At 35.0% G+C, this 26,945-nt stretch overlaps 1 protein-coding gene across 5 annotated transcripts in view; it reads left to right on the top strand.

The window, feature by feature from the left end:
• The window catches only part of PIEZO2 (piezo type mechanosensitive ion channel component 2), a 524,101-nt gene that overhangs the window by 317,743 nt on the left and 179,413 nt on the right, over positions 1-26,945 (top strand). For all 5 annotated transcript variants that reach the window (XM_037028556.1, XM_037028560.1, XM_037028559.1 and 2 more), the window contains exons 6-7: positions 166-376; positions 1,658-1,871. In XM_037028556.1, the coding sequence (XP_036884451.1) occupies positions 166-376; positions 1,658-1,871 (425 nt within the window). The remainder of the gene's footprint in view (positions 1-165; positions 377-1,657; positions 1,872-26,945) is intronic.

Below are 26,945 nucleotides of genomic sequence, written 5' to 3'. Positions count from 1 at the left end.
CTATCTAGAGACCTGGGTAAGAGAGACTTAAGTGGTTATCCACATTTTTTTTCCAGATTTGTGAAATCACCTCATTGACCCATAAATTACAAACTATATAATCTGCTGCACGAGTGGGCAGAATTCTGGATTGCAGTGTTTTCTGTTTTTTGTTTTTTAATTTAGGCTGGAGGAGAAAAAATAGATTCAGAAGAGGCACTGATCTATGAAGAGGATATCGATGAAGGACACGGTGTTGAAGGCGAGATGGAAGAAAGCACGAAATTAAAAGTCTTCCGCAGACTTGCCTTCATGGCTTCCAAGCTTAAGGAGTTTATTGGCAACATGATAACTACAGCTGGAAAAGTTGTTGTGACAATTTTACTTGGTTCTTCAGGTGAGAGTTTCCAGTACTGGGTGGAGTACAAATGATGCTTTGACAAAGAAAGAAATGATCAAAGAGCAAATAAAGAAGGAAAATAATTCTATCTCATGACACCAAAATAACTGTAGCTTTTATAAAAGTGGTCACACATATAAACCACACTCCCCCTAAAATACTTTTTCTGGTGTAGTTTTAGTTTTTACATTTTTAGATGGTTTCTTTTAACCTCTGTAAAGCAATCTTTTTCATATTTGTTAAGTGATATCATTTTCTACGTGTAGATCAGAAAAACAATTATGCTTTTTCCTTAGAGCCTGTGAATGGTGACCTGCTACAATGAACAATTTTAATGTACCCACCCAGATCTGCACAGGAACATTCTAAGATCATATCTGATTATGTTGATTCATTAGTAATCATAATTTAACTCTCCAGGATTTATTGTTTTTCTTTCTAAGTTAGATTGTAATCTTCTAGCACAGACATCCACTTCCTTTAAATTTTGGCTACAGACTGCTTATACCATGATTATGTTATCTCAGCTTTTTCCCTTCTTCCATTTTGCTGTTCACAATTGCTCCAGAGCTACTGTGAAGGTTATTCGATACTGTCTAGTTAATATTTCACAAGATGAAACAACTTAATTGTTTTAATAGAAAAATTAAAAAGTGGGAGAATAGACTTTCTCAAGAACTAATCCAATATTTTAATGAGCAGTCACTTCAAAATATCCCTTCCTTGAAAATGTTTAAATGCCTGTAAAGTAAGTTTCCCGTTTGGTGGTAGTGCAAATCATATTTTGTCAGGTAGGACAACAGCTTAGTGAGACTTGAACTACCACAAAATGTATTATTATCATGAATCCTAGTTAACTGGAAAAAAGGTAAACCATTATTTTAAAAATGGTATCAGGAAAAATTGGAATGGACATACAGCATTTCTGAAAAATTATAGGTGCTGAATTCTACTGGTATAAAAAGTTCATGTTTACTCAGCTCCAATACCATAGGTAGACTTTTTTCATTATCTAAGATTTCCCATATTTATAAATAACACTTTATGTATGACTTTAAATATAAATTTCCCCATATTTATAAATATCACTTTATGTATGACATAATAAAAATAGCATTAATTCTATTTTATAAATAAAGTGTGATTATTTTAAAAGTTTGATCAGTGTCTAAAACACATGAAGAAAATTTATATAATATCCAGTGCTTGCAATTGCTGAGTAGAAAATTATTTTCTAGCTCTATGCAATTTTTCATGATTGTATTTCTTCTTCCATAGGTATGATGCTGCCATCTTTGACCTCATCTGTCTACTTTTTTGTATTTTTGGGTCTGTGCACCTGGTGGTCCTGGTGCCAGACATTTGATCCATTACTGTTCAGCTGTCTCTGTGTTCTCCTGGCCATCTTCACTGCTGGACACTTGATTGGTCTTTATTTATACCAGTTCCAATTCTTTCAAGAAGCAGTTCCACCCAATGACTACTATGCAAGGTAAGAGAAGGGAAATCATTAAGACATTTCAAGGGGAGGTGACCACCCCTTTTGATCTCATTTGAATTTGCAGGGATTCTTCTTGATGCCATTGATGTGTTAAGCAAAGGGCTGATGGGGATAGGAAAAAGCAGTACAGTGTTTAAAATTTATTAAATGTTGCAGTCTAGAAAATAATAGCAGGTCTACTCAGATTGAGGTGCTGCTGGGACAAGAAAGAGGGGAAGCTGCTGTTTGTAGCAAGTGGGACAGATACATGGTTTCAGCTCTGGAAGGAGATCCAGGAAGAACATTTCATATCATAAATAACAACAACATTCTAAAGCATCCAGCTGGAAGAAGCTCTCATGGATCAAGTAGAAGGCATATTGAGAATCAATCAATCAATCAAGAATTGATTCTAAAAATTTAAAAATAAAAATACATGGGTTCATCCTAAGAGATAGAGAAAGAGAAATGTAATTTGCTTCAAGTAGAGATTACTATTACAATAACTCCTTACCTTGAAAATGGGAATTAAAGAATCCGAAATTTACTTTGACTATTTTTAAAGTTTATTTTTAAAGATTTTATTTATTTATTTTTTAGAGACAGAGGAAGGGAGGGAGAAGGAGAGGGAGAGAAACATCAATGTGCAAGGGAAACATTGATCACTTGTCTCTCACACATCCCTAACTGGGTACTTGACCACATAGGCATGTGCCCAGACCAGGAAACAACCAGCAACCTTTAGCTTTGTGGAATACTGCCCAACCCGCTGAGACACACTGGTCAGGGCTGCTTTGATATTTCAGAGGAACTCTAGGACATTCTTAGTGAGGAAAAACTCCTCTTTACAGAATAGTGCTAGCTAATGAAAGGAAATGAAATAATAGAATTATAAATTTACCATTTATCAGTTCTTAATGAAATATTTGTTTATAATTGCAAATTAAAACCATTACTAAAAAAGATTCTTACAGTGAAGGATATTTGCAATAATGATAAAGTATAACATCACTGAGTATTTTCTAATTGCAAAGAAAGAAGAAAACCTTTATAACGATGGTCAACTTCTTTACCAATTGATCAAAACTGAGGTAGTTCGACACTTCACACTTCTAGATGTTGACCATAGATGGACTATGAGGTGTAGTATCATATTGTTAAGTCTTTGGACATAACCTCCAGCTTACAAAAAAATATTAAAAAATAGAAAAGTAATTTAAATAACTCCACAGGAAAATAGAAAAAATCCAAAATGTGGATTCTACAAGGCAAATGATGTGGTCTTCTCCAAAATCAGCACAAATGTGACTCTAGAGTATAGAGTCTTCTGTGACAAATCTCTAGAAGACATTTTGAGGTTACATGAGGAAATTTCAGTGTTCAGTATTCATTGGTTAGCACAGTATAGAATTTTTGTTCATTCTTAGGTACATGATTGCATTGTGGGTTTATAGGAAAATGTCATTATTTTAGGAGATACATGGTGAATTATTTAGAAATAAAGTTTCATGATGTATCTAACTTTCTTTTTTTAATATAATTTTTATTTAATNCAAAATCAGCACAAATGTGACTCTAGAGTATAGAGTCTTCTGTGACAAATCTCTAGAAGACATTTTGAGGTTACATGAGGAAATTTCAGTGTTCAGTATTCATTGGTTAGCACAGTATAGAATTTTTGTTCATTCTTAGGTACATGATTGCATTATGGGTTTATAGGAAAATGTCATTATTTTAGGAGATACATGGTGAATTATTTAGAAATAAAGTTTCATGATGTATCTAACTTTCTTTTTTAATATAATTTTTATTTAATTCTTGTTCAAATACAGGTTTCTGTCTTATATTCCCAACCCTGCCCACCCCCCACCCCATGCTCCCAGCCTCCCTCCCCTTTCCACCCCCCACCCTTAGTTATTGTCCACGTGTCTTTTATACTTGTTCATGTGAGTCCATTCCCTTTTCCCCTATGATTCTCTCCCCTCTCCCCTCTGGACCCTGACAGCCTGTTCCATATTTGAGTGTCATTGGTCGTATTTTGCTTGCTTGTTTGGTTTGTTTAGATTCCTGTTAACGGTGAGATCATATGATATTTGTCTTTCGCCGCCTGGCTTATTTCGCTCAGCATAATGCTTTCCAGTTCCATCCATGATGTTGCAAAGGGTAGTAGTTCCTTCTTCCTTTCTGCAGCATAGAATAAGACTTTCTACTGGTTTAGCAAAAACATGGGTGGAGAGATAAAATTATTTAAACTTTGTGATTGGCACTGGATCATCTACTGTCTCATTGAAAATATCTTTAATGTGTGGAAAATTTCATAATTAAAAGTTACAGAAAATAGAAAAGGGAACAGATATGGTAGGAGAGAATGTCAGGGTGAGATGAAAACAGTTCCAGAATTCTCTTTGACATATCTCTGAGAAGTGATATAGATGCTTAAGTGAAATAAGTCAGATAGAGAGAGACGAATACTGTGTGGTATCACATATATAGAACCTAAACAAAAAAGTCAAACTCACAGAAGCAAAGACTAGATTGGTGATTTCCAGGGCAGTAGGGTGAAGGAAATAGAGAGAGGCTGGTAAAAGAGTAGAAAATCAGTTATAAGATAATTAAGTTCTGCAGATCTCATGTACAGCAGGGTCACTACAGTTAATAATACCATATGTCACATTTAATGTTAATTAACTTGATTGAGGTAAGCATTTCATAATTTATACTTTCATCAAGTAATCATTTAAAACTTTAAATATGTTATAATTTTGTGCCTCAGTTGTACTTCAGAAGAGAAGCCCCTATAATAGTGCCGAGTGGGGGTGACTTTGCCTGCAAGTCCCCCTGTCCACCACGGATAAAAGTAACACTACCAAGACACGATCTGCTTGGGGAGGAGAGGTGGCCAATTTCTCAGAGGAAAAAGGCCAGGAGCCCCTTCCTCAAAGGGCTTTTATTGGGTTGTAATACACAGGAATACAGGTGGTAAGGATCAAACAATAGATAACATTTCAAAGAAATCTGAGGACTTATTCTGAGTCAGCATCTGTCAGGAAAGGGGATTGCAGAAACTTTGGGAGACATACTCATTTCCTGCTCAAACCCTTAACATATGAATGAAAGTACTCTAAGCAAAGCAGGCTTCAGAGGACTTTCCAGGAATTCTTTCTTATGGCCGATTACCGCTGAGTCCCCTCTAACCCAGCAAGAGGCTGCACTGCCTCCCCCATCACAGGCTTTCAGACTTAAGTGGATTAGAGCCAGGAAGTGCTTCTCCCAGAGGACATGGGGACTCGGGCTATATCAGAATAGCCAGGGGGAGAGGGTTCATTACTGCCTCTTTGTTGCAGCCCTCTGAGTCCTTCCATGATGGCCTCCCAAGTGATCAATTGTGTCTGGCTTAGGTTGCCCCTCCTCTGAGGAGTGTTACCTGTCATGGACTATCTGACCATGCACTGGGGGCAAGGGGATGAAGCAGAGGCAGTGTTTGCTACCAGAGCCAAGCTTTGTCTCCTTGTGGCTCGCATTTAGGAGGTTGCTCACTCAGCCTTAACTATGGGGGGTAGTTACAACTCCTGAAACCAGGAAGAGTGGTTCCCAACAATGCAGATTTATGTAATATTTATTTTAGGCAGGAGTGGATATACTAAATTTCAATATAGACATTAGTTCTAAACTAAATGGATCCTTGATTTCTTTAGATGTTTAATTTTTGTTATTAATAGAATGCATAGAAGTAAACATTTTGTACCATGAGGATGATTTAATTAGAAATGCAAATATCTTCTATACTGCAATAGTCCCCACACCCCCAGCTGCACCCAGTTTGAGAATGTTTTCTGTCATCTACAGACTGATGATAAGAAATACAAAGAAAATTTTAGAACTACTTTGAAAATATGGTTTCTATAAAAGATCGGTTAGTAAATATTTTGTGATCTTTCAAGCCTATGGCCTCTGTCCCAATTCTTTCAAGAATCCATCCCAATGAAAAGCAACCATGCAACCAGATTTAAAAAATGAGTGTGGCCAGGTTTTTTTTTTTCCAGGAAAACTTTGTGGACACCAACATTTTAATTTCATATTATTTTTACATTTCATGAAATATTATTTTTCTTTTGATTTATTTCAACCCTGTAAAAATACAAAAAACATTCTGAGCTCACAAGTTGTACCCAAAATGTGGTGAACAAGACCAGGCTCACCAACTTATGGTGTCAATCATTTCACTTCTAATAGTGTAATAACTTACCATATTTAATTTTCATTTGAATTGTCACAAACTTAAAATTACAATATAACTTCTTACAGACATTTTGTAGAGAATCCCTTTAAATAGTTTGAAAGGTTCATTACTATAATATCATAGAGTAAGTCATTAGAAGTTAGTTTGCTCAGCAAAATATAGACAGTTTGAGCTACACTATGCAATATATATAAGTTCATATAAACTGGCTTATAGATTCTTCACCCCATTCATGCAGCAGTGATAGGAAATTGCATTTTAGTCCATGAAATATTGGAAATTTCCATTTTTGAATGATAATTTTATAAGGTATAATTTCAATGCATTGTTTTGAACTCCGAGTTTTGAGTTGGAAGAAGTTACAAAAAATTTGCTTTGCATGGTTGTTTGTCACAAATTTCATGACCATAGATACTGCAGCCTATATCCAGCGTTGGATGTGACTGACCTCTTAAAACAGCCCAGGCTATTTTTATTGTCTCATCAGCTTTCAGATAGACTCTAGTGTGAATTATCATTTTTTACTGTATATTAAATATTTTAAAACTGTTACTGCTTTTTAAAATTTTAATTGTTGTTCATGTACAGTTTTCTTCCTTTTACCCCCATCCCAGCCCAACCTCCCAGCCCTTCCCACCTTCCTCCCATTTCCACTGCCCCTTGTTATTGTTCATGTGTCCTTTATACTTTTAAAAATTTGATTTGTTTATCATTAGACTGATACATATTTCTGGATGGTTATTTGGAAAAATATAATAAAGCATGAAGAACCCACAGCTAACATCATATTCAAGGGCAAAAACTACAAGCCTTTCTCTTGAGACTGGGAACAAAACAGGGATATTTGCTTTCACCTCTGTTACTCAACATAGTACATGAAGTCCCTGCCACAGCAATCAGATTAGAAGAAGAAACAAAAGGTATACAAATTGGAAAGGAAGAAGTAAAACCCTCATTATTTCCAGATGAAATGATGCTGTATGTACAGAAACCTAAAGATTATACCACAAAAAAATGCTAGAACTGAATTCAGGAAAGTAGCAGGATATAAAATAAATATCCAGAAACCAGTTGCATTTTTATACATTGCTACTGAACTATCAGAATGGGAAGCTAAGAAAATAATTTCACTCACAATTGCTTCAAATGAACAAAATACCTAGGAATAAATTTAACCAAAGATGTAAAAGACCTGTACTCAGAAAATTGTACGACACCAAAGAAAGAAATTGAAGATGTAAATAAGTGAAAACATATACTGTGTTCATGGGTAGGAGAAGTTACATCATTAGTTGTTCATACTAACCAAAGCAATCTACACATTCAACACAATTCCTATCAAGATACTGATGACATATTTCATAGAACTAGAAAAGATATTGCAAACATTTGTATGGAATCACAAATGACCCTGAATAGCGATGGTAATCTTAAGAAGAACAAGGTTGGAGGAATCAGGCTACCAAATATCAAACTATACTAAAAAGTCATATGAATAAAAACAGCATGATTCTGGCTTAAAAACAGGCATATAGATCATGGGACAAAATAGAGAGCCAAGAAAAAAAATCCCATATCTTCATAGTCGATTAATATTTGACAGAGTAAGCAAAAGTGTACAATGGAGTAAAGATAGTCTGTTCAATAAGTGGTGTTGGAATATTGGACAGATACATGCAAAAAAAGTAAAACTAGACCACTTTCTTACACTATATACAAGAATAAACTAAAAATGAATTAAAGACTTAAATTTTAAGCTTGAAACTGTGACAGTTCTAGAAGAAAAGGTAGGCAGTAAAATATTGGACATTTCTCATAGCAGTATTTTTTATATATCCCTTCAGGCAAGGGAAACAAAAGAAAAAGATAAACAAATAGGACTAAATCAAACTAAAAAGTTTTTGCACTGCAAAAGTAACCATCCACAAAATAAAAAGACAATACATTGAAAGGGAAAACATATTGATCAATGAAATATCTGATAAGGGGTTCATACCCAAATTTAGAAAGAACCTATAAAACTAAACACCAAAAAAAACCCCAAATGATACAATTAAAAAATGGGCAAAGGACCTGAATAGACCATTCTCCAAATAGGACATACAGGTGGCCAATTGACATATGAAAAGATGCTCAATGTCACTAATCATCAGACAAATGCAAATTAAAATCACAATGAGATATTGACTCATGTGTTAGAATGGGTATCATCAATAAATCATTAAGTAAGTACTGATGAGGATGTAGAGAAAAGGGAATCCTCCTGCACTGTTGGTGGGAATGCAGACTGGTATAGTCACTGTGGAAAACAGTGTGGAGTTACCTCAAAAAAATTAAAAATGGAGCTGCCTTATGGCCCAGCAATTCCACTTCTGGGAATTTATCCAAAGAAACCAGAAACAGTAATTTAAAAAATATATATTCACCCCTATGTTCACTGCAGCATTATTTACATTAGCCAACATTTAGAAGCAGCTCAAGTGTTCATCAATAAATGAGTGGATAAGAGAGATGTGGTACATTTACACACTGGAATACCACTCAGCTATAAAAAAGAAAGAAAGAAATCTTACCCTTTGCAACAGCATGGATGAAAAATGACAGGATTATGCTAAGTAAAATAAGCCAATCAGGGAAAGGCAAGTACAATATGATTTCATTCATATGTGGAATATAATGAACAAAATGAAATAACAAGCAAAATAGAGATAGACTCATAGATGGTGACTCCTGACGGCTGCATGGGGCAGGATTGGGTATGGATGTATTGAGCAAAAAAGAAAAAAAGAAAAATCTCATGGACAAGGACAACAGTGTGGTGATTGTCAGGGGGAGGGGTAGTGAGGGGAGGTGGGAGAGGTTATAGCAGATAAGTGATGATGTATGGAAAGTTGACTTCAGGTAGTGAACACAGAATACAGTGTACAGATGATGTGTTGTAGAATCATACACATGAAACCTGTATAATTTTGTTAACCAATGTCACCCCAATAAACTTAATAAAAAGGAAAAAATAAAAAGAACAAAAAAATGTAAATGTAATTCCACCTCTCCAAAATAAACACTTTATTTTTTCCATTTTTTTGTTTAATTATTTTTCAAGTACAGTTTTCTGTCTATTACTCCCATCCCATCCCACCCCCATACTCCCCCCTCCCATTTCCACCCTTCTCAGTTGTTGTCCATGTATCCTTTATATATGTTCCTCTAAATCCCTCCCCTATTTTATTTTTGGTCTATATTTTTCAGTGTACTTCTTTTTTTAATATATTTTATTGATCATGCTATTACAGTTATTTTGGTGTATTTCTTATGCATGTGTGTGTTTTTATGAAAATGAGATGTTACTGCCTGTGTTTTCTTCTAGAATTTTTATGGTTTCAAGTGCAACATTTAATTTTAATCTATTTTGAGTGTATTCTTGCATATGGTGTAGGAACTCTAATTTTTTTGCACATATCTGTCCAATATTCTCAACACCATTTATCAAATAAACTATCTTTAGCCCATTGCACTTTTTGGCCTCCCTGGTCAAATATTAACTGACTATAAAGGCACAGAGTTACTTCTTTGTTACATTTATCTATATGTGTGTTTTCACACCAGTACAAAGCTGTTTTTATTTCATTTTTTAACATTTTTTATTGTTGTTCAAGTACAGTTGTCTCCATTTGTCCCCAACCATTTCCCCCCAATCCCAGCCATTCCCACTTCCCACCTTGATCCTACCCCCTTTGGTTTTGTCCATGTGTCCTTTATATATGTCCCTTAAAACCCTTCCCCATTTTCCCCCCATTTTCATTCATATGGCTTTGTAGTATAGCTTGATATTCAATAGCATGCTTCCTACAAATTATTCTTTCTCAAGATTACTGTTGCTATTTTGCATCTTGATAGGAATTGTGTTAAATCTATAGATTTCTTTGGGTAGTATGAACAATTTAATGATGCTAATTCTTCCTATTCGTGAACACAGTATAATGTTTTCATTTATTTGTATCTTCTTCAATTTCTTTCTTTGGTGTCTTATAATTTTCCAAGTACAGGTCTTTTACATTCTTGGTTAAATTTATTTCTAGGTATTTTGTTCTTTTTAAATGAAATGTGAGTGAGAGTCTTTTCTTAGCTTCCCATCAATATCAGTGTATAAAAGTGAAACTGGTTTCTGGATATATTTTTTGTATCTTGCTTTATAACTGAATTAATTTATCAGTTTTGGCAGTTTTTAGTGTAATCTTTAGGGTTCTCTACACACAGTATTATGTAATCTGGAAATAATAAGAGTTTTACTTCTTCCTTTCTGATTTTTATGCCTTTTATTTCTTCTTCTAGTCTGATAGCTGTGGCTAGGACTTTCATCATTATGTTGTATAAGTGGTGAAAGCAGATATTTCTGTCTTCTTCCCAATATTAAAGGAAATGCTTGTTTTTGTCCACTTACTATGATGTTAGCTGTGGGCTTGTCATATACGGCCTTCAGCACATTGAGGTATATTCTCTGTAGTACCACATTGCTGAGAATTTTTATCATAAATGGCTTCAAATTTTATCAAGTGCTTTTTCTACATCTATTGATACATCATGTAGTTTTTATTTTTCATTTTATTTATGTAGTATAATACATTTGTTGATTTTTTAATGTTGTACCAACCTTGTAACTTCAGAACAAATCTTACTTGATCATGGTGTATGATCTTTTAATGTATTGTTGGATATGGTTTGTTAATATTTTGTTGAGAGTTTTAGCTTTTATGTCCATCAGGAATATTGACCTATAATTTTCTTTCTTTGTAGTGTCTTTATCTGTTTTTGGAATTAGGATAATGCAGGCCTCGTAAAATAAATATGGTAGTGTTCACTGCTCTTGAATTTTCTGGAGTAGTTTAAGAAAGACACGTGTTAGTTCTTCCTTGAATGTTTGATAAAATTCACCTGTGAGGTCATTCAGTCCAGGGTCAAAGTTAGGGTTATTGTTAGGTCTTTTGATTGGAGATTTTAAGCCATTTGCATTTAAAGTGATTATTTTTAGGTTTGTATTTATTGCCATTTTATTATTTTAACTACTTTCTTATGTTTTTCCTCTTCTTTCTCACCCTCCTGCTGCTCCTCCCACTCTTCTTTCTCCTCCTCCTTCTTCTTTCTTAAAGCAGGCTTTTTTGTTAGTGAGTTTGTTTGTTTGTTTAAATTTTCTTTTTTTATTTAAGTATTGTTCAAGTACAGTTTTCTGTCTTATATTCCCAGCCCTGCCCACCCCCACCAGTGCTCCCCACCTCCCTCCCATATCCACCCCCCACCTTAGTTGTTCTCCATGTGTCCTTTATACTAGTTTCTGTGAATCCTTCCCCTTTTCCCCTGTGATTTTCTCCCCTCTCCCCTCTGGTCCCTGTCAGCCTGTTCTCTATTTCAGTGTCTTTGTTTATATTTTGCTTGCTTGTTTGTTTTGTTGTTTAGCTTCTTGTTAAAGGTGAGATCATATGGTATTTGTCTTTCATTGCCTGGCTTATTTCACTTAGCATAATACTCTCCAGTTCCATCCATGATGTTGCAAAGGGTAGGAGCTCCTTCTTTCTTTCTGCTGCATAGAATTCCATTGTGTAAATGTAACCTAGTTTTTGGATCCATTCATTCATTGATGGGCACCTAGGTTGCTTCCAACTCTTGGCTGTTGTAAATTGTGCTGCAATGAACATTGGTGTGCATAGGTTCTTTGGATTGGTGTTTCAGGGTTCTTATGATATAATCCTAACAGTGGAATTGCTGGGTCAAAAGGCAGATCCATTTTTAGTTTTCTGAGAAAATTCCATACTGTTTTCCATAGTGGTTGTACCAGTCTGCAATTCCACCAACAGTGAACTAGGGTCCCCTTTTCCCCACAACCTCTCCAACATTTGTTGTTTTGTTGCTTCTTTTATGGTGGCCATTCTAACTGGTATAAAGTGGCATTTCATTGTGGTTTTAATTTGCATCTCTCTGATAGCAAGTGATATTGAGCATCTTTTCATGTGTCCCTGGATCCTCTGTATGTCTTCCTTGGAGAAGTGTCTGTTCAAGTCCTTTGCCCATTTTTTAATTGGGTTGTTAAATTAGGCTTTTTAAGATTTCTTATAATACTGGTTTGGTGGCAACAAACCCTTGCTTTTTCTTGTCTGGAAAGGTCTTTATTTTTCTGTCAAATGTAAATGATAGTTTGGGGGGTAAAGTAGTCCTAATTGTAGGTCCTTGCTTTTTACTACTTTTAATATGTCATGTCAATCTCCTCTAGCCTGAAATATGTCTGTTGAGAAATCAGCTGACAGTCTTATGGGTGCTCCCTTGTAGGTAACTAACTGTATTTCTCTTTCAGCTTTTACGATTCTCCTTTTGCTTTTAATTTTTGCCACTTTAATGATGTGTCTTGGTGTGGGTCTCTTTGGATTGATCTTGTTTGGGATTCTCTGTACTTCCTGGACTTGTGTGTCTTTTTCTTCCACCAGGTTAGGGAATTTTACAGTAATTATTTCTTCAAATAGGTTCTCAATCCCTTGCTGTCTTTCTTCCCCTTCTGGTGTTCTTATAATGTGAGTGATATCACACTTCATGTTGTCCCAAAGGACTCAAACTATCTTCTTTCTTTTTAATTATTTTCTTTTAGCTGGTCTTACTGGGTGTTTTTTCTACCTTGTCTTCTAAAATTGCTGATTTACTCCTCTGCTTCATTCAACACACTGTTATTCCTTTTAGTGTATTCTTAATTTTAAATATTGTACTCTTTATTTATGAGTGGCCCTTTTTTAACTGTATGTCTGATAAATTGCTTGCCTTCATTTCAGTTAGCTCTTTTTCTGGAGGATCTTCCTGTTCTTTCATTTGGGGCCTGTTTTATTTCTTCCACATTGTAACCACCTCTTTGTGTTTGTTTCTATGTATTAGATAAATTTGCTATGACTCCAAGTCTTTGTGGGGTTGCCTTATTTAATTAGTGTCCTTTGGGTTTCAGTGGTACAGTCTCTTTGATCACCTGAGACAGGTGCTCCAGGAAGGTTCCTTTTGTGATTTATGTAGGTCTTCCTGATGTAATTGAGTCTTGAGTGCTATTGACTTGTTCATTCATGCAAACATTCCTTAGGTTTACTTATGGGGCTCAACCTCAAGCATGGTGTGTGAGACTGCTGTGCATGTGCTGACCACATGAAGTGGAATTTGCCTGCTCGGTGTTTGGTGCCTGCAAAGATCTCCTTTTAGATATGCTGTTTGCAAAGCTTATTGAATCCTGCTCTTATGTCTGAATGGCCACTGGGTGTTTGGGTTCTGGGCCTCTTGGGAGGGACTCTTGTACAAGTCAATGTAAGATGCTACTTGTGATTGGGTGTTAGCAACCTGTTTGGAGCTAGAAGTGATCCATATTTTGTAACTGCCTCTGTGGGCCTGGATGCATGCAAGAAGGACCAAGCTGCTCATTAAGGCTGGCTCTTACTAGCACTGGGACTCCTGACATGTCAGCAATTCCCAAGCACTTGGAGATCCACCTCTGCCTGCCTCTGCCTGCTAGCTGCCTATTAGCTGCCCATTAGGTTCAATCACTGAATGAGCCTCTGGCTTCATTCCTCAGGAGAGCATAAACTTCACAGGGTGGGGTGAGAAGGAGTCCATGGTGGGGCTTTTATTTCCCCTTAGGCTGATGCTGCATGAGGGGTAGTGCTCTTCATAAGAAAGATAGCATCTGCAGTGTGGGAAAATGATTTAGCACAGGGAATCCTAATCATGGTCCCTTCAGCTCCTTCCCCAGAGCCATAGACTCCAGTCTCTCCTCATGTGTCTCTAGTTTTCTCTACTCCCACATTCACTGGAGCCCAAGGTAACTGATTGTGATTGAATTTTTTTGTCTTTGACTTTTTAACAGTGTGCCTATGTTTCTAGTGGACTCTGGTCTCTTTCTGGTGGGCAGGAACCCCACTACTTTTCACAGTCAGATTTTATGTGGGCACCTCTTCCCAGCTCTGGTGCTATGGGCTGAGGAGCTAGGCTTTGTGTTTAGACCCCACATTTCTCAGGGGCAGCCCCTTGCAGCTGAGATATCTCTCTGGAACCTCAGCCACTGCCTGTGGGAGTGGGGCCAGTCTTTTCTGCCATGCTGCCCTTTCTACCAGTTTTGTTGTGGCTTCTTCTGTAAACCTTATTTATGAGACTTCTTAAGAAGAAGAAGACTGAGCTAGTCTTCAGTTAGTTATTCAGGACTATTCTTCTATAATTTAATTGTAATTTCAGTTTGTTCCTGGAAGGAGGTGAGTGTAGCTTTTACCTGATCCACTACCATCTTGGATTGCTCCTTACCTTTTCTTAAGATGGCACTATCAGTTGATTTAGAGTTGTTCAGTTTGTAAAGCTGGTAGATTGTATATGATAACAAACCATTTTGTTTTCTCTTGAAAATATCCACAATGATTAAGTGATTTGTTCTACAGGTCTCATACAGAGTTAGTTCATTGTGCTCATCTGAAAGGTGAAAAATATGAGCAAAAAAATTCATGACTTTTCACAGACAAATGAAAAATCAATAGAACATGAATACTTGAACCCCTGAGCCCATTCAGGCAATTCTCTACAACCTTATGGTCACTTGTATTGTGGACCTAGAATTCCTGGGAAATGGGTGTCCTATCCAAACATGACACCTGCTGCTATATACAAAAACAGCTTCTTATTACCAGGTAGACAAGCTTATGCACAGGTTGTCTTTCTAACCTACAGAATTAAACTTCCCAATCTAGCCTTTCAGAATTTCAGGCATGATTAAATGTTGGGGTCTGGATTTCTCACCTTTGCCTATTGAGGGCATCTACCAGGAAGAGTCTTCCTTTCAATTTTCATTGAGAATCTTCCCTATTCTCTGTAGTGACATAGAACACACCTGGTTGACCTGACAGTTCAAATTCATTCTATAGGGTTCATATTTACAAGAGCAGCTCACCTGCACACATGCTGCAACAGGTAAGAACCTTTTCTGTAAGTGCTGTCAAAGATAAAATAAGGTCTACTCTCTCATAAGGTGGTACTGAGGGGATTATGCTAATGTTTTAACGTGCATTCTCTGAGTTTGACATCTCAAGATTTAATGTTGGGCCTGCTACTGTCTAGATGGAGCACCTAGGTACAAATTTAGCTAACACTCTGTACATGTGTTTCCTCAAATACAAAACAGAAATGAAATAGTACCTTTCTCTGAACAGAGTGAGTGTTGTATTAAATAAGAGAATGTATATCCAGAGCTTGGCAATGTGGGGTGATTATTTAAAAGGAACTGATTTTATTGTTGTAGTCTTTATGTTAACACACATAAAATGTATTTCTTGTTTAGACTTACTTCCCCATATCTAAAAATGATAGCCTCCTCTGGCATCACATGTGTAGTTTCCTAAGCACATTAAGCTACTCTACACCTTGTGCATCTCTTTCACTGGAAATGTTCTTCCTCTGCTTCCTCATCTTGCTTGCTCAGACTCCTTCTCTAAAACCTAGCATGAGCACCTCCTGAAACCTTGCATATTTTCTTCTGTGAGAAACAAGAATTTTCTTCTGGGCAACTAGCCTATACAGACTTGCTTCCTTGCACTTCTATGTATCTCCCTGCTCGCTTCTGATTTGGGGCCTCAGTGCTCTTGGGCTCTAACACTGCTGATCATACAGTGGACTTCCAGGAAATCCCTGTCCAAGTTGGACTTCTCTCTGTCTTCTAAAATCTTTGTATTTTATCTGCTTGTGTATCAAAATAATGTAAAATTTATTTAAGTTTTTACTGAACTCCCAGTCCTGGATGTGGCCACTGGCTGTAAGATGTACATGAAAATTATTTTCCTGAACATTCATTGCCATTTTTTCTTTATGTATTTTTTATGATTTTTTAAAATTTATTTAATTATTTTTCAAGTAGAGTTTTCTGTCTATTACTCCCATCCCATTGCCAATTTTAATGCAGTCTTGCTGCCATGCTCTATGGTATGTGTCCTCCAGTTATTAAATATCCAGTCCAGCAAGAAATGAAAGAGGCTATGATATATGTGGTTCATTAAGTATAGTGTTGGCAAATATTTAGTTTTGCTTGAGACAAATGATGGTCTTAAGTTTATTTACTTAGAAAACTCAAGAATAGTTTTATCCCTGACAGTTAAAATAAACATGGTTAAGCTTTCACTTTTGAAGGAATTAGAGATTTTTTTCATATTCAGTATCTTTCTCAGGAACCAGGTTTACCTCTTATTATTGAAAGAATTTGAGTAATTCTTAATTTGGGCAGCCTAGCATTAAAAATGGGGCTACTTCCCCTTCTCCAGAGTATTGTGGTCTACTAACAATTCAGATGCACACTGAATCCGCTCATGCCTGGCAATCAGAAAACAATTAAGAAATGTTAGTTCTACTTTTTTGTAGTGTTTATGTGTGTGAAAAGCATCAACAGTGAGATTTTTTAATTAAATAAACTGAGGGTGCTAAGTAATATTTTTCTGTATCTGCTGATTTCCAGTTTATATGGTGTCTAGTAGTTTAGGAAAATCTATTCCAAGGTAACTCTTCTTTCATCTTCCATGAAAAGTCTCACCACTATCATTGTATTGCTGATACAGATAATCAGCCTTGGCTCTGGGAAAATTTAACATTATTTAATGCTTTTTCTTGGTATTCTCTCTGTATAACAAAACATATTCCTTAAGCAAACCTAAGTTGAAATTATATATACATTGATGTGTGTGTGTGTGCATGCACATAGTCTGTCTCAAAAGTATTTAGCCACATAATAAGAAAAATAGAGATATTTATTGAAGAAGCTTTAAGACATAAGAAACATTGTACGTAGGACAATGATGCCTCAGTCCCCTTCAAATTAGGCAACTTGGGACCTCACACAGTTCTCCCAATCACCCTCAGCAGCCCCATTGTATTTTCCTGAATCTCATCAGTGATCTGAAATCTCTTACATTTCAAAGGTGGTTTTAACTTTGGGAAAAGCCAGAAGTCACAGGGTGCCAAATCAGAATGTAGGGGAGCTGAGTCACCTGGGTGACTTGATGTATCACCACAAAACTCTGCAGGAGACGTGATATATGAGCAGGCACACTGTTGGGATGGAGCTTCCAATCACTTTGCTCATAGCTTTGGCTTTGTGAATCACCCCAATATTTTCCACAGGAATGTTCAAGGTTAAAGCAAAATTTGATGCAGATTTGTTGGTCTACTCACTCAGTCATTTTGGTTGCAATGACCACAACAACCTTCTCATTATATTAAAAATGGCTGGATTTTTACTTGACAGACCTCATATGTCTATATAAATCTATTTATTGATATATATATGTGTGTGTATATATAAAATTATGATAGTTCTTTCCCCATAGAATGGTCATGAATATTAAATGAGTTAATATTTATACAAAACAAATCCTAGAACATATTAAGAATGATAAATAGGTGTTTATTAAATAAATTTGTTAAATAAGTTGTCCTAATAGTTAATTAGGTATTCAAGCCTTTTATTAGAAATTTAATGACAATATGCAAGTACAGTCTTTCTTATATTTTATTTGTAAATTTCGAGTCTAAATAAAACTTTTGGTTTTAGGCAATATAATTGTAGGTGCTTGTTACATGAAAAATAGCTATCATTTTTTGTCAGTTACTTTGTAGAAGACATTTTGCTTAGTGCATTTATTTATTTATTATTATTTTTAAAATTTATTTATATTGTTGTTCGAGTACAGTTTTATGCCTTCCCCTCTACCCCAGCCCTCCCCATCTCCCTCCTGTTTCCACTCCTGCCCCTGTTATTGTCCATGTGTCCTTTATAATTGTTCCTGCAATCCCTTCTCCCTATTCCCCTGAAATTCTCTTCCCTCTCCCCTCTGGTCACTGTCAACCTGTTCTCAATTTCAGTGTCTTTGGTTATATTTTATTTCTTTAAAAAAATTTTAAATTGTTGTTCAATTACAGTTATCCCCATCTTCCCCCCATTACTCTCCCCTTCCCTACCCACCTTCCACCTCCCATAATCAATCCTCCCATCATTAAATTTGTCCATGGGCTCTTTATACTTGTTCTGTGACATGACCCTTCCTCTTCTTTCCCCCGTTTTCCCCGTTCCCTCTCCCCTCTGGTCACTGTCAGTTTGTTCTTTATTTCTATGTCAGTGAGAGCCAGCCTTAGTGCTTTTGTTTCTTATTTAATATTCATAATAACCCTAGCTAGTAGTAGGTGCTGTTATTTTTATGCTTACTTTTAAAAGACAAACTGAGATTTATAGATGTTGAATAACACATTGAGGCCACATGTTTACTGAATGATAGAACCAGGATTTGAGCCTAATCCTGCCATTCTGCCAGACTCCAAAGCTTGTGCCCTATTAGCTCTACTGAGCGTAACCACTTTCATGAAATAGTAAGGCTATATAGTAATGTTTTCACTGCTTTCTTGAATATTTGTGAACAATGTTTTCATACTACCAAGTTCCAAAGTGATTTTTTTGGTGACTCAGTCTTTTCATTTCTTTTCACTCTTAGAAGTCCAAGGACTCTAACTTGAGTCCATGTGAGGGATATCTGTAGTGATAGCAACATGAGCCAACCTACTGATGTGGACCTAATGTAAGCGAACTGAACTAGTCTTTTTGGATACATAGTATGTGGATTCAGGCAAGGAGCAGTGTTAAAGGATTTGCCTAGCAATCAAAGTCAGGAAACACATCTAATTTATTTTGGCATTCCCTCCATATCTAGAGTTGTGCCTAGTGTGCCCAGGGTCTAGCGAATACTTGCTAGATCAAACAAATAACTCATTTTATTTAATCTTTTACAATAAGAGGAATAAAGACTAGACATAAAGTTATATTTTTCTGAATTTTCTCCAAATAATTGGTATTAATAAACATATTGCAAACTATGCCTGGATGATACATTTAAATTTTTTCAACTTTAAACATTAATAGCAAATTAATGGTGATAGAATTTTTGTGGTAAAAAGATAGACTGCTCCTTCAATTTAAGATAACAGCTTATGAAAAATTAAATCTAAAGTGATCTTTTGAGAAAGGACATTTTGAAACAAAACAATTATTTAGCTATCAAACATTTTATTGGAAAGTGTGACCATCTTGTTTATTAGAGTTAAGATTCTCATCCACGGTCTGGATTTTAATTGATTGCAGCAACACCTCATTAATTTTTTAGTTTGGTTGTAAACAAGCTGAGTTGGCTGACTTGTAAAGTATTTTAAAAATAAATAAAGTAATGATGTTGCCTCATAACTGCTTGGCTTATTATAGTTCAGAATGTTGCTTATGCCATAACTTTTGCTATTTTATCTCCTTTTTAGTTCTAAGCAGCTCTGACTCGAGGACAAGAGATTAGCTCTGAAAATGAGAACCAAGATTCTTGACTTTTCTCTTTCAGAGTTTCTCTAAAGAAGCTTTTAGTTGAGAAAATTTTCATAAACTTTCTAGTCATGCATTGCTGGTGTAAGTAGTGTAATTATAGTTCTTAATAGCTTTCTTGAGGTATAATTAATATGCACTGAACTGAATATATTTAGAGTGTACAATTTGATGCATTTTGACATAAACATACCCATGAAACCATCACCACAATCAAGGAAATGAACACATCCAAAAGTTTCCTCATACTCTGATTTTACTATTTTTTTACCCTTCTATCGTCTTCTCATCCCATCCCAAGGTAATTGATGTGCTACCTGTAACTAGATTTGTTTACATTTTTTAGGATTTTATATAAATGGACTCATACCATATATTTATTGTAATTATGATTTGCCTAAAGTGTGAGGGGCAGATGGCAGATCTGGCAGCTTTCACTATGACTACTTAGAGATTTACCCATTTTGTAATATGAGAGTTTCGCTCTTCATCTTCAATAACACTCAGTATGGTTGATCTTTTTAAATTTTAGACATTATAATAGTTGTGTACTGGCAATCCACTGTGGTTTTGTTTTAATTTGCATATCCCTAGTGACTAATAAAGCTGACAATCTTTTTATTAGCTGATTTTACATTCATATATCTTTTTGATTTGTCTGTTAAGATATTGTACCTATTTTTAAAAAATCAGAACAGTTCATTTTCTCGGTATTGAGTTCTAAAAGTGGCTTAGAAAATCTGGATACAAAACTTTCATCATATATATAATTTTGCAAATATTTCTCCAGTCTGTGAATTATTATTCTCAATAATTTATTTGCAAGAGCAGACTTTTAAATTCCCATGAAGTGTACCTTATAGTACTCTTATGAACCATGTTTTTTTGTGTAGTATTTAAGAAACATTTGCCAAATCCAAATTCACAAGGTTCCTTTTGCTTTCCTTTTTAAAAAAAATTTATTTTAATTGTTGTTCAAGTACAGTTTTGTCTTTTACTCCCATCCCAGCTCAACCCCCAGTCCTCCCCACCTCCCTCCCATTTCCACCCTCCCTAGTTTTTGTCCATGTGTCCTAAATTTATACTTGTTCCTGAAAACCCTTACCTTTTTTTCCCTGAAATCCCCTCCCCTCTCCCCTCTGGTCACTGTCAGCCTGTTCTCTATTTCAGCGCCTTTGGTTATATTTTGCTTATTTGTTTGTTTTGTTGATTAGGTTCTAGTTAAACGTGAGATCATATGGTATTTGTCTTTCACCGCCTGGCTTATTTCGCTTAGCATAATGCTTTCCAGTTCCATCCATGCTGTCGCAAAGGGTAGGGGCTCCTCCTTTTTTTCTGCTACATAGAATTCCATTGTGCGAATGTACCATAGTTTTTTGAAACCACAAAGGTTTCTTCTACATTTTTTTCTGGAAGTTTGTTTTTTGGCCTGTGATGTCAAATAGTTCCATAGTGACTCTCCTTTCTTCACTGAATTATCTTTACACCTTTTTTGAAAATCAAAATTTTAAAAGACAGTCTCCCTTCATCCTTTCAATAATTACATATATAATTATTGGTGTATATTATCATTATATTATATAATCATATGCATTATGTATAATTATATATTATATAATTATTATATATATACCATATATATAGTATTTTAATACCACACAGGCTAAGTAAAACTCCAGTTTAATATAAATTGAGGTGGTGGTAATGGCATCCTTGTTTTGTTCTTCTTTTTGAGGGGAGGGAAACATTTAATCTTTCATTGTAAAGTATGATATTGATTGTAGGTTTTTCATACATACTCTTTATTGGGTTAACAAAAATCTCCATCTATTCTTAGTTTGCTGAGCATTTATATGCACAATGGATATTAGATTTTGCCAAATGGTATTTTGCATTTATTGATATCATCATTTTTATTCTTTTCTGGTGTGATAATATGGTAAATTGATTTTTTAATTTTAAAACACCCTAGTATTCCTATGATATATCTTATTTGGTCAAGTATTATTATTATTTTTACATATTTTTGAAATCGTATTGACAAAATTTTATTTATAATGTTCACACCCATGTTCATAGGCTGGTAGCTTTCTTTTATTAAGTTGTTAAAGGCTGGTAGCTTTCTTTTATTAAGTTGTTTTAGTTTTTGTATAGAGTAACACTAGCCTGATACAATGACTTGAGTAATATTTTCTGTTTTGCAATGATCAGGAAGAGATGGTATAGAATTCTTATTATTTTTTCCTCAAGTGTTTGTGAGCATTCACCAGTGAAACCAATAAGGGCTTGAGGTTTTTCTTTATGGGAAGGTTTTTAACCACAATTCAATATATTTAATAGACATAAGATTACTCAGTTTATTTCTTTTTAAATATAGTTTAGTAGTTTGTGTCTTTCAAAAAATTGCCTGTGCATGTCAAATTTGTCAAATTTATTGGCATAAAGTTATTAATAATTTTTATTAATTTTCATTTGAGTATCTGTAGAATCTGTAATGATGTTACTTAACTATTTCAGAGATTAGCAATTTGTGCCTTCTTTCTTTTCTCCTGTACTGTCCAGTGAGAGCTTAACAATTTATTATATAATATACTTAAAGAACTAGGTCTTGTTTTTGGTATTGGTTTCTATTTTCTATTCATCAATTTCAACAGAAATGAATTTAATTTCTTTTTTGTTTTTAATTGGCTTATTTAAATTAAATTTACTTTTTAAAAAATTTCTCCTCTCTGTTGCTATTCTAAAGATGGAAATTAAAATAATTTATTTTGAATTACTATTTTCTAATATTGGTATTTAAAAATACTTTGATAAAAATCCAAATTTTTATCTAAATACTACATTAGCAGCATTCTATAAATTTTGATATGCTATATTTTATTTTTTAGTAAGTTCAAAATATTTTTTAATATACATTTGAGTTTTCTCTTTGATTCATTGGCTACTTATATATGTAGTCTGTTTCCAAATACTTGATGATTTTTCAGAAATACTTCTTTTTTACTTTTAATTTAACTCCAGTATTGTCAAATAACATAATTTGTCTTGTTGTCCAAGTATGAACTATTTTGGTAAATTTCCATGTGGATTTGAAAAAGTAATTTTAATGAATTTGTTTTTTAAATCATCTATAGAAATTTAAAAGTGAAATTACAAACCAAATTATAATACTACTAGCTTCTGTAATTGCCCGTGTACTTACATTTATTGAAGATCTTTTTTTCCTCATATGGTTCTAAGTTACTGTTTAGCGTTCTTTCATTTCACCCTGCAAAACCTCTTTTAGCATTGCCTGCAGAGGAGATCTAGTGGTGATGACTCCTTTCTTTTTTTATTTATCTGGGAGTATCTTAATTTCTCCCTAATTTTTGAAAGATAGTTTTTGCCAGATATGCAGTTCTTGGTTGACAGGTTTATTTTTAGCACTTTGTGTATATCAACCCACTGTCTTCTGGACTCCCAAGTTTCTGAGGAAAAATTAGCTGCTATTTTTATTTAGGATTGCATGTATGTAGAATCATTTTTCTGTTGCTGCTTTCAAGATTTTTTCATTACCTTTTAACATAAATTTCTCCAAGTGTCCATCTTTTTTTGTTTATAAGTTTCTTGAAAATCCATGATTTTCTTTAGATTTGGGAAGTCAGCCATTATTCCAAAAAATATTCTGTCTGCTCCTTTCTTTTTATCATTCCCTTTAGAGACTCCCATAATGCATTTGTTGGTCTATTTAATGGTGTCTCACAAGTCTGTTAGGGTCTGTTCATTTTACTTAATTGTTTTTGTTGTTGTTCCTCAGACTTGATCATTTCAATTGTCCTATCCCAAATTTTCCATATTCTTTCTTCCCCCTCCTCAAAACTGCTTTTGAATTCCTCTAGTTTATTTATTTATTCAGTTATTTTTTTCATTGCAGTACTTTTCAGCACCAGGCCCTTTTTTATTTTATTTTATGATTTTTATCTTTTTATTGGTATTCTTATTTCATTTCTATATCATTTTCTTGCCCTTTTCAATGGCTTTGTTTAGCTTTTTGACCTTCTTTAGGACTTTTTTTAAAAAGTCTTTGTCTATACCTTTTTAGATGTAGAAAAAGGTACAGAGAATAAGAAGCATAAATGGTAGGTATGAAATAGACCGGGGTGGGGGGTGTTAAGAACAGTATATGAAATGGAGAAGCCAAAGAATTTATATGTACAACTCATGGACATGAACTAAAGCAGGGGAGAATGCTGGTGTGAGGATGGTGCAGTGTAGAGGGAAATAAAGTGGAGAAAAAAATGGGACAACTATAATAACATAATAAATAAAATTCACGTAAAAAAGTCTTTGTCTAGTAAGTCCAACATTTGCATGTCTCCTGGTTTGATTTATATAAATTTATTTTGTGCTTTTGAGTGTCATATTTTCCTGTTTCTTTATATGCCTTGTGACATTTTGTTGAAAACAGGACATTAAAATTTTATAATGTGCTAACTCTCAAAATCAGGCCCATGATGTACTTGATTTTTTAAACTAGGGAATTAGTTTGAGGTAAAACTTGAGGTTTTTCTCTGGTCTTTTCTGAGTTTGCACCTTTCCCTAGGCATGTATTATACATTTCTAAATTGTTTTCTGTGTGTTTGCCCTCAAATGTCAAAAAAAGAAAAAGGAAAGGAAAAAGGCCCCCCCAAAAAACATGTGGCTTATTAAATCTCCTGGCATCTGTCAGTGAAGATTGAAACAATGCAGTCCAGAAGTCAGTGACCAGAAGCAGCAATATGTAGTTCAAAAACTAACCCCAATATTTGGGGAGGAATGTCCTTTTTCCCCACTCTGACTCCAGCAAAGCACACCAGGAACACTGGATGCCATCCACATAACTGCCTGATATGGGGGTGGAGTAAGGGGGATGGGTAGGTTGAATTTCTGAAGGTTGAATTTCAATGTGGGCTAAAATTCACCCGTGAAACTATCCACTTCAGGGGTTTTGTTTGTTGGCATTTTTTATTACTGCGTTATTGTCACTAGTTTTAATCTATATATTCAGATTCTCTGATTCTTTCTAATTCAATTTTTGAACGTTGCATGTTTCTAGGAATTAATCCTTTTCATTCAGATTGTCCAATTTGTTAGAAACTTAGAACCTTACCCCAGAAAACATAGAAACATTTTGCCTGGACTTGAAGTTAAAAGATCTTGATTTTAGTTAGACTTCTAATTTGTTTCCTTTCTAGATATGTTTGTTTCTTCCTTAAGTAGCTTTAATTTAGTTACAACTATTTTTTACAGACAGATTTCATTGCCCTGTGAGAGCAGACCTCCATAAATTGGTTATCCAGCCTTTTCCCTTATATTTCTCTGACTTTTCTGGCACTAAATTAAACTCCTTGGTCATTAATTTTCAGATTTCCCTTTAGTGTCCTTCTTATAATTAAAATACAAGAGCATATAAGCAGTTTCTCACTTAGGAAGTGAAATCCTCTCCTCTGTGGTCAGCGAGGAGTTCTTGTGCTCTTCAGACTTAACTTCTGCTGCTTTACTGCTCAGAAAATAGCGAAGTGAGTCATCATTTTTGTCTACCTACCAACTAGGCAAAGCAATTCTGTGGGAGGAAAAACTTAACAATCTTTCTACAGGGTGAATAAATAGGTTCCACTTTTCCAAAATCTTTCCACCATATTGTACTATTCTCTTTGGAGTATGGTGCTCTTTAATGAAAGGAATAGTGTCGTATTTGCCTAAGTGTTCCTAGCACTAACTATAGCACCCTACACAGAGTCAGCACTCAGAAATACAAGGACCAATTAATAAATTAATCCTGCCATGGCCAGTGCAACTCATTTGCTTGGAGCATCACCCTGTAAATCAAAAGTTCATGGGTTCAGTTTCCAGGCAGGTCACATGCCTAGGTTGCAGGTTTGGTCCCTGGTCAGGGTACATAAGAGAGGACACCAACTGATGTTTCTCTCTCACATCAGTGTTTCTCTCCTTCTCTCTCTCCCTCTCTTCCCCTCTTTCTAAAATCAATAAGCCATATTCTTGGGTGAGAATTAAAAAATTAAAAAATAAATGAAACCTGTAATGCAATTTCCCTATGACTAATGCCCTTTCCCTACAGTTTCCTAATAGTGTTAGGGTTTACTTATATTACTACTTATTGCATCTGAGAAATAGGGTAGTGCAATTTGAAGCCAGTAGATCTGGTTTCATGAGCCTCACCACTCATTATTTTTCAGTCATTTGTGCCTGAAATGTCCATGTATAATGGAAACAATAGCAAATAGTATCTGATTCATCAACACAGTACCTAATTCATCAGAGGAACCACTTACATGGTGTTAGTCTCCTTCTTTTTGACTTTGTAACTTTATCAGTTATTAACTATTTAGGACTTTAAAATGCAGTATTTAGTATATGTGCTGCCAAAGCGAGCACAAAATGTGGTATTTAAATACAAGTGTACATTATAGCTACTTGGGGAAAGTTATAGTTGCATGTAATAAAAGTGCCTACATTTACTACTTCTTATTCCATACCCCCAATATGGAAGTGTGCATGGCTTATGTGTTGAACTTGGTGTTGTTGACATAAGAAGCAGTGCAGGAAAGAGCCTGGATGAGAAACTAGTCCTGAGAGTACTGGTCCTGACTCATTTTTCACATTTCTCTCAGAGGTGAAAATGTGTTCAGGCAAGGAAATAGACCATATATTTAAAATGCTCAGAAAATATAAATATTCCCTTATGAATCCTGGATGTAACATCAGAGATGGTAGAGTGCCTTTAACAGTTAAGTGGAAAGGAACTTCCAAATGGCTGCAACTTGTCCATCAACAATTATAATTCTGAAGACAGCACACCTTCTACCTGATACAAAAGTGTCCTTTGGACAGAATGATTTTATTATAAGGCAGTGTTTGGCACATGTAATATAAAGCCCAATTACAGAAAATTGGCAAATAGTTAAGACATATAGTGCCAAAAAAGTCTTCAAAGCCATGATGCAGAGCCCAGGAGACCTAGTGCAAAGTTTTTCTAAGCTTAAAAAAACAATGTAGTGTAAAACCTGTCAGATTTCAATTTTGCCACACACACAAAAAGTGTCTAAAGGTTTGGCATGGAAACTTGTTTAAAGCTTAAGTAAGAAACTAATGAAAAAAGATGGTTAAACATTGGCTGTGTTTTTCATATGATGCAATACAGAGGGAAAATAGAATTGGAAACCAAAATAGCAAAAACTCATGTGTAAGAAGCAGTATTATGCTCATGTGGATGGGATGCCATAAGAAAGAGAGAAAATCATGCAGGAAATATCTTTTTAAAGATAGATCTAATCTTTTTCCAGCAAAGACGTTCATCTAACATTGAGGGACTGTCTTAAAGGGGTTGGAAACATGAACCTCGCTTTCTATGGATATTTGATTTCCCTTGCCTTTCTGACAGTGTGTCCTTGCTTTTACTTGTGCATAAAAACTA

This window comes from Sturnira hondurensis, unplaced genomic scaffold (assembly GCF_014824575.4).
Source record: "Sturnira hondurensis isolate 20B ecotype Veracruz unplaced genomic scaffold, ASM1482457v3 Scaffold0020038, whole genome shotgun sequence".
Classification (NCBI taxonomy): domain Eukaryota; kingdom Metazoa; phylum Chordata; class Mammalia; order Chiroptera; family Phyllostomidae; genus Sturnira; species Sturnira hondurensis.
This window is presented reverse-complemented; position numbering and strand designations above follow the sequence as displayed.